This window comes from Hippichthys cyanospilos, chromosome 1 (genome assembly GCF_059441005.1).
Source record: "Hippichthys cyanospilos isolate Australia breed blue-spotted pipefish chromosome 1, RoL_Hcya_1.0, whole genome shotgun sequence".
NCBI lineage: Eukaryota > Metazoa > Chordata > Actinopteri > Syngnathiformes > Syngnathidae > Hippichthys > Hippichthys cyanospilos.
This window is the reverse complement of record NC_142369.1, coordinates 35,410,800-35,420,000: the sequence shown is the minus strand read 5'-3', so window position 1 is coordinate 35,420,000 and position 9,201 is coordinate 35,410,800. Positions and strand designations below refer to the sequence as shown.

The 9,201-nt window shown below is 39.8% G+C and overlaps 1 protein-coding gene across 5 annotated transcripts in view; it reads left to right on the top strand.

Moving 5' to 3' along the window:
• The window catches only part of fkbp15b (FKBP prolyl isomerase family member 15b), a 69,524-nt gene that overhangs the window by 11,558 nt on the left and 48,765 nt on the right, over positions 1–9,201 (top strand). For 3 of the 5 annotated variants that reach the window (XM_088414884.1, XM_088414893.1, XM_088414855.1), the window contains 6 exons: positions 1,626–1,775; positions 1,876–1,944; positions 6,040–6,183; positions 6,434–6,585; positions 6,721–6,769; positions 6,863–6,971. In XM_088414884.1, the coding sequence (XP_088271010.1) occupies positions 1,626–1,775; positions 1,876–1,944; positions 6,040–6,183; positions 6,434–6,585; positions 6,721–6,769; positions 6,863–6,971 (673 nt within the window). The remainder of the gene's footprint in view (positions 1–1,625; positions 1,776–1,875; positions 1,945–6,039; positions 6,184–6,433; positions 6,586–6,720; positions 6,770–6,862; positions 6,972–9,201) is intronic. The other 2 variants (XM_088414875.1, XM_088414866.1) reach the window with 1 other exon arrangement.

Below are 9,201 nucleotides of genomic sequence, written 5' to 3'. Positions count from 1 at the left end.
GTCAAGCTTCATTTCGTCGTCTTGCCGCTCACCACATACACAATGAATGGGTTTGATGGTGTTACACCACTGTGCCCTTATAAGTTAGCTATAAAAATTGGTTTGAGCTGCATGAAACTGGTTGAAGAACTTGCGAGCTATTGTTTCGCCAGGCTTGGTCAGAAATTTTTCGACATCCGGCTCTGTCAGAGGTGGCATTCCATATCCCTAGAAGGTGGGGATATGACCGCGAAGGTCCTTACCTGTGCCTGCCTCGCAGCTCACATTGCACCAAACCCTTATGGCTCCTTTTCTTTGTTGGTGAGCCCATTGGAAGGTCTACCATCCGATCCATCAGGTGCTAGACATTGAGCGCCACCTCCAGGTCTGCTTCCAGTTGAGCGTCTTGTTGACCTGTCTAGACGAGAGAGAATGTTGTCCACTATTCTTATTAATCTCAGTGGTCTTTTGATCAGTGGTTTGTCTGGTCTATTACGATAAGACCTACAGTATTTGCCATGGGTGACCCAGCAATTATGGCTGGCAAACAGGTTTAATCCGGCCCACGAGATTATTGTGTAACATGAAGTATAAAAATGAGCTGATTTTTTTTTTTAATCAATAAAAAAGTCAAAAATTTTTATGATTAATAGTAATGTTAATGTTTTACTTCTGGCCCTCTCGAGAATAGATATTCATCCATGTGGCCCGCAAACTAAAACGAATCCTGCTCCAGGATTATGGAGTATCAGACCACAACTAAGGTCTGATTGTTTTTTTGGAAATCTATGTCAAGTCTGCCTTTGGTTGACATTACTGGCAATAAATTTGACTTTTCAGGATTGCACACCAGTATGACCATTTTTTTTTTTTTTTTTGCCCAATTATATACGTTCTTTATATATGACCTTTATGGACAGAATTTCCAGGTACAGTCTGGAAGTCCAAAGGAGCGGGTTTGAAAGTTCAAAGGGGTGGATTTCTGACCTTAGTGCAGTGGTTCTTAACCTGGGTTTGATCGAACCCTAGGGGTTCGGTGAGTCGGTCTCTGGTTCGTTGGAGCCTCCGCCGCAGAGGTCCACCCCTCAGTCTAATTTGCAGTTAGTGGGTACAGTCATTGAAAGCGTCCTGCTCTGAGATTTCCTACCATGCACTGTGTTGGTTTTGTTATTTGAACAAGGTGATACTAATTAATGCACAATTCATTTCATGCACCAGTTTAAAAAAAAACAAACAAAACATATTTTATTTTTTACTGAAGAAGGGTTCGGTGAATGAGCATATGAAACTGGTGGGGTTCGGTGCCTCCAACAAGGTTAAGAACCACTGCCTTAGTGTCTACTTAGTATCTGCTTTTTGGAAACATTATTTTGACTTCCTCAGTCTGTGATTTTCAACTCTCATTGAGTGTTTTGCAGGTGAGTTTGTATTAAAGTACACGACTGACTTTGCAGTGTATTGTATCAGACAATTTGTTTTTCACAACTGGAAATTAAGTTGAAATTGTTCAAGGTAAATGTATTATAATTGAATTTGGGGTAAAACCTCAATATTAGAAATGTATAATGAAGTACTGTATAGTATTGTGCTTCAGAATTTTAAGTATTTTCCTCAACTATGTGTTGTTTTTTTTTAAATTCTGTTAGGTGTGTCTGGCAAAGGTAAACAGCTGCAACGTTTTAGATAAGGTGCTGATTCAGGATCTAAGTCTTGGCGAAGGTCAGGCGGTACAATATGGAGACACTTTGGAGGTGGGCTACAGAGGCTGGCTCTTGCAGAACCATACTTTTGGACAGGTCATATATTACAGCCAAACACGTTTTTTGTTCAGTATTGGTGGGGTTATATGAACAAATATGCAAATATCAATTAATGAAGTTTAACCTCTTGTTTCAGATGTTTGACTCCAATCAAAATAAAGAGAAGTTGTTACGTCTAAAAGTTGGAGCTGGAAAAATAATTCAAGTAAGCATGACTGAGGATGAACTGAAGTTTAGAATTACAAAATTGTTTTGCTGTAGACTTGTCATAATGATAACATATAGGATATTTTTCGCACCCAAAAGATGCACCATATTTGAAAGAGCAGTCTCAGTTGCGAGTGCTATTTCAATATTTAACACAGACACAAAACGCACTGTATAATTAGGTACTAGCCTAAAACATGCAATCGCATATGTTTATAAAATAGGCAGCAAGAGCAAAATTAATTTCGATTGTACTCATGTTATTTGCCGCATCCACAAATGCATCAAAGTCCGCATCAAATCAAATTTATTTGTATAGCCGTGAATCACCACAGTCTCAAAGGGTATCACGGGTGAAAAAGAAATAACAGATAGGACCACACAGAACGTTTCAAATATACAATAGCATTCCTCTGAACAAAGCTCGAAAATATGAAAGGCAAATACTCAAAAACACCATATGGGAAATAATAGAAAAACCTTGATTAAGGGCTGCAGATACGTGGAGCTCCCTTCCAGGCTGAACAGATAGCACTAGATTCCAAGTGCCAAAAATATTAAGCTGTAAGTCTCCAGTGCGAAGATGCCATGATGGCGATTAAATGGCCTCAGGTAAGATCCTCCTCACAGTTTGGCCCAGTAGGTCCATTCCAACAGAAGCACCGCAGTAGAGGTGGTCCATCTCAAAACCTGCATCGGTCGATCGGCGCAAGTCCACACAGCAGCATACAATTTGTGACTCAATATCTATCCCCCATATCCAAACCGGGAGAAGAAGGCAGGAAGGAAAAGAGTAAAGCTGCATTAAGACTAATCCATTAACTAAATGCTTGAGTGTATAAATGTGTTTTTAGTCGAGATTTAAAGATTTCTACAAAGGTGGCTGCAAGAACTTCCATAAGTAGGGCTTTCCAGAGCACAGGTGCGCAAAGGGAAAAAGCCAGAGCTCCGGGGGACTTTTTTTTTAGCCTTTGGGTCATTAACAAACCTGCATTTTGTGAACAAAGTTGTCGGGACAGAACATACAACTGGGTAAGTTTCCCATCTAAAATGTGAGGTTCCCTATCATGTCCGAGTCTGTGTCATTGTTGAGACGATGCCAGCTTTTGCGAAAGCTTAATGACCCTGGCAGGAAACTTTTCTTTGCGCAAAAGTGTCCTCTTTAAAAATCACCATAGGTGGCAGCTTTTGTCCATTAGCATGGCAACCAAGCACAACTGTAAAGGCCGACTCCTGTGGCCTTTTCTGCGTATTGTGCGTTTTGTGTTGGTCCATTTCTTTTTACAGTGTGGCTCATTGAGATGTTGAACCATGTACTTGTTGATATTGAACTTTCTCGCAGCTGCTTGATGCCCTTGTTGCTCCATGTAGATTAGACGATAGCTTGCAGTTTAAACTGTGCTTCGTAAGTGTGCCTATTTGTGGGTTCTATTTTTGAAGGTTTTACTTTTCAACCAAGCTGATGTTTTGGCCAACAGACACATCTGCTCTATACAATATACCAGGGCTGCCCAAACTGAGAGCCACTCCCCCCGATCTAAATGGTGCTTTGTTATTGGACTTCTGTGCTCATCCCGGCTTGTCCACAACAAACATCTTGTTAAAACATATGGGTGTCCATGTGTGCACCTGGCACATGGACATCCTTGGCCGCAGTTTGATGATCGACTTTGTGGTCAATCAATCAATCAAATTTTATTTGTATAGCCCTAAATCACCAAAGTCTCAAAGGGCTTCACAGATGAAAAGAGGTCATGTCGAGACTTCTTTTGAAAAAAGAAGTCATATACAGAGACATCTTTTCGGTGTAAGGTACACAACAGCATCCCCCTGTCAAAGCTCCCAGAAGGGGAAGGAAAAACTCAAAAACCCCAATTTGGGGAAAATCAGAAACCTTCAGAGGGGACCACAGGGGAAGTGGATGCTGTATGTACCAGATACAGACAAATAGATACACAATACAGACAAATACAGGTACACAATATAGATTACAGAAAACATTGTGCTACATAGTGCAATGATGACTTGACAGCAGGCAAATCCATTGGGCAGGAACCTTCCCAATGTCCAACCAAGTGAACCGCAGACGGTCGATATCTTAACCCGCGATCGTAAAAGAGTCCAGGTTCTCCCCTGGCCTGCTTGCAGTCCAGACTTGTCTCCCATTGAAAATGTGTGGCGTATTATGAAGTGTAAAATATGAATAAATGAATGTGTATATATATATATATATATATATATATATATATATATATATATATATATATATATGTATGAAAATATGACAGAGAAGACCCCGGACTACTGACAACGGAAGCGGTTCATCAAGCAAGAATGGGAAATAATTCCACAGGAGAAGCTAAGAGAATTAGTCTCCTCTCTTCCAAAACGTTTATTGAGTGTTGTTAAAAGGAAAGGTTGTGTAACGACGTGGCAAACATTCCCTTTCCCAACTTCTACTGGACATGTTGCAGCCATGAAATTCAAAGTTAATTATTATTTGGCAAAAAACAATTAAGTTTATCAGTTTGAACAATACATGTATTATAGTGTATTCAATCGAATATGAGTTGAGAACGATTTTCAAATCGTTGTACAGCTAGCACCCGTGTTACAAAATTAATCTCTTCCGCGGTTGGCCTCGTAAGGTGAATTCACCATATGGCAGGCAATCTAAACCTATGTAATAGCTAATGCGTTCAGAACCCCAGGTAAAAACATCAAAATTGTACATACATATTAAAAATTGGTACCAAATGGTATAGTAAGTGCTACATATATATAATATACATGTATACAATCAGAAAACATAAATAAAAAATATAGAAAGGATTTATTTACCTTTGAGTGGCACTTTGTTATGCCCATGTTCCCTAGTAAGGTTAGCTTAGGCTAGGCTAGCTTCATATTTCTTGATTATCTCCGGCATTGTTTCCATATAAATCATCTGCTTCTCTCTTTAACATCACTAGCAATCTTGGGACCCATGTCTAACCCTTTCAAGTTTGAATTAACTAGTAAAATGCACTATAAATACTGTTTCGTAACCCCTCACGATAGAGCAAAGCTTTGCCATTCCGCCATTTTGAAACGAGTGAGTCCGGCCAATAGCAGACCGAAATCACCTTCATGTGACAGCAACTGAAAATGAGTGCAATTATGTAAAACGCCTCCAGATGACAAAACAAACAGACAAAACAACACAAATACAGCCAACCCCCTAGGATCATGACAGTTGTTTTTATCGCAAAGCCGGGAAAATATCGCAAAAAACTCTGTATTCCACATCGCGACATAAAAAAACATAAGCCAGGGACGCTGTAACACGGGGGTCCACTGTATTTTGTTTTTATTTACATATTACACAATTTCCCAACTTCAATCGAATCCGGTTTGTTCGAAGGGCTACCAACAAATTCCTCACGTACTAATCTGTATTTTTTGTTTGTTTTTATTGATTTTTTTGAAGAAATTGAAGTTGACAAAAATTCTGGGACCTGTGTTCGCCCCCCCATTCTAAAAATGCGTACTAAAAAGTATCTTTAGGCCCAAAGTAAAGTAAACTGCAATTTTTTTAGTGTCAGTGACAAACTAAACAAATGAAACACTCATCGTTAAAAAGTGGAATTTTCTACCAAGATGGACTGTTATATTAGTGGTTGTGAAATGAATAAAATTATGACGAATGCTCTATGGAAGTTCATTTTATTTTAATAATTTTTTTGTGACCTTTGTTAAGATCTGATCTTTTGATCTGAAGATCTGTTGATTTTTGCTCAAGTCTTTTAAATGCAGTTTGAACCTTGGACTTTTTGGAACTCCAAACATTTCTGTTGGGACCCATAGTTTTTTAGTATTGCAAGTCCTGGGGATTCAACAGTTTTCAGAGTTAAATGAGCACTGCTGCTGTGGATCAGTTTTGCTGTGATCAAAAGAAGGAGTACAAATCAAGTTTGTTGGGAAGAGAAAACTGGAAAACGTGCAGGACACCGCCCTTCGAGAGACGGAATTTCCCACCCCCTTGCATAGAATGTTTTTACTGTTTCATTATTTGAAATGCTTCAGTGTGTTTGTATTATTTTTGTGCGTAAAGGGATGGGAGAAGGGGATGCTTGGGATGAAGAAGGCTGGTTGTCGTCTCATTATTGTCCCACTGAACCATGCTAATGGATTGCAAGGTGTCCCTGAATGCGTCCCAGTCAACAGCACTGTAATTATTGAAGCAACGCTTAGACGGGTGAGTGCCTCTCGAAGATTTGCTAATCTATCTTGCTCATACAATGTTTTTGCCACATAGTAAGATTGATTTTTTTTTTTTTTTGAGAAGCTTAACCTGGTTGTAAAATATGGGCGTTACTGTCCTTATACTGTCCTTATATTTCAACACAATGATTTTTTTTTTTTAAAAAAAGGAGACGCATTAATCAGTAGGTTTTCTTGCAAACAGGAAACAAACATTTTTTTTCAGTTATTTTCATGTGCTCTAGGTGAAAATTTCGAAGGACTCTGGCTCTGATCAGGTCATTGGCAGTTACAGAGATTCTGGCACTGCCTCCCCTGCTCCTTGTATCGACAATCTCATCTCAGATCCACCAGTACAAACATTGGAACATTGCTTATTGGACTCGGGGAGACCAGGGTGAGCCTTCCATACATTTTATTTATATATATATATATATATATATATATATATATATATATATATATATATATATATATATATATATATATATAAACTACAGGTGTTTTCACATGAGACTTTTTTTTCCCCCAGAGGGACACCGCTGCCTGAAAAGTCAAACTCCCTTAGTGACAAACACATAGTAAGTGAAACTCTTTTCAAGTAATAAGACTACCTGAGTCTACACATATGCAATTATTTCAATAAAAAGCGTGCATTCTTTATCCAAATTAAGCCTACAGATGCCACTAAAGCAAAGCTGATCTCTCGTATGGCAAAGATGGGCCAGCCCATGTTACCCTTTCTATCATGCCAGCCTGGATCTAGTGACTCTGAGTTGGAGGTAAGTGTCAAGGATTACAGAGATTTTAATATTGAGGACATTCTTTTGTTATTGAAAACTACAGAGAGGAATAGTAAGATGGAAAAATTGCAGAAACACTTGGTATTTCAAAGTCATAGTTAGGATAGATAGATTACATTTCTCGCATTCCTCTCTGAGAAACGTAAAATTAACTACATATAAGCTGCATTGTATCGCGAGGTATAGTTTGATACTAGTGGATATACGTTTTGGTAAATTCAAAGGCAACAGCAACTTAAATTTTTGGTGGCTGGATTCCTAACCAAAAAGTGAAATTGCTTGTTCACTAAAACCGCACCTCTCACCACGTGGCTGCCTTGCCCTCCCTTACAATGTCCTTCCAAAGCTGACCACTACAACAAAACAACCACAAAAAAAGGTAATGTTGTAACAATCAGTATTGGGAGTCAGAGGCAATGGGGGTCAGAGGCAGAGTCAATGAAGAAGCCAAAAACAGGCATTTTACAATCGTCATCATGCCGCTCACTAGTCACGTTTATCTGCTCAAGAGTGGCTGTTACTGAGCGTGCAGAAAGAGCAAGGAATTCCTAGAACTGCATCTATGAAATAAAACAACACTTTGAGGGGGTTGTTTAGGTGAGGAATTATCATTATAACATGGTTAAAAGCTCCAAAAAGTTGATTTTCCATGGTACATGGTAGGGGCCCTTTAAGATGGCACCTTGATGACGTTGGGAGCTCTGCATAACCTCTCCTATGTTTAATGTTGTTTTTGTTGTTTGGTGTTTTTTGTCCTTTGCGTGGACCCACTGTAGACTGTTTTCATTATTTTGGCTGCAACATTCATCAGAGCAAAGCTGTCTCCTTGGTTCTTCCGCCTTCTCTTCAGCATGTGTGGTTAAACGCTGACTTTGATGGTAGTGATTTCATTGCTCTTGTACTGTCGCCATGACGCTTGTGCAGTCATCAAAACATCGTGGAACAATGTTTGCACGAACAGATGCTGCTCATCCTGGAGGAGCTCTGCCAGTACATTGCGCTCCTGCTGGACCAGTGCAGCAACTACGTAGTCCAGCACGTGTCAAAGCACGGCTGAGCTGAAAATGGAAGCAAAGTGGAAATTTGCTGTAACCTTGGGTTAAAAAAGAAGAAAGACCTTCGGTAGGAACTGTGTTAGAATCTTGTGTGTGCCCAAAGCAAGGGAAAGGGTTACTAGACCATTTCCAAGCAGTTTGGTGTCTCTGTGGCGACCGTCCAGAGCACAGGTGTCAAAGTCAAGGCCCGGGGGCCAGATCCGGCCCGCCACCTCACTTTTTGTGGCCCTTGAAATGCTGGTTTGACTTCCAAGTGTCTGACTAAAATACCAAAATTGCAAGTTGTCTTTAACTTTTAAAAATTTGGGGGAAGAAAAACAAACATTTACTTATTCTCCAAATCTCCTGAACAGTTTTTGCCGGCTTCTGATATCAAATCTTGGTAAATGTGTGATCAACACACTCAAAATGTTTTTGAAATCACAGACATTTAGGCCCTCTGACAGAAACTATCACTACAATGCGGCCCAAAATAAAAAAAATTGTTTGACACCACTGGTCCAAAGCATCATAAACAACCACATGAGGTTCAACATTGTTAAAAACCTCAGTGGGCGTGGCAAGAATTGAAAGGTGTCACTCAAACCTGCCAAGAAATTATGCTGAGAGGTTAACATCAACCCTTAGACCCCAACTACAGCCCTAATAGAAACACAGGCTGGGACAACTGTCTCAAGATCTGGCATTGAGTGGCCTTGGAAGACAACCCTGTTCAAGAAAAAGCACTGTGAGGCTTGCTTGGGTTTTGCCAGAGGTCACATCCATTATGACTCTTGATTTTGGTCAACCATTCTGTGGTATGGTAAGGCAAAGTAGAGTTATTTGGGCCTATGAATGCTTTATAAGTCTGGAGAAAAAAAGGAGGAGCTTATGAGCCAAAGAACCCCATCCCTACTTACAGGCATGGTTGTGACAACATAGTTTTATGGGAACACTCTTCCTCCAGTGGCACACGGAGGATATAAAGGGAGGAGGATTCGTAATCCTTCACGAAAACCTGAAGGAGTCTGCTGAGAAACTCCAGCTCAGCCAAAACCGGATGTTCCTGGACAATTATCTGAAACAATCTACCAAGGTAGGGAAGAAATGGACAAGGACAATGATATGAATGTATTAAAATCAAGTCAGAGTCTTGACCTGAATCCGATCAAAAAT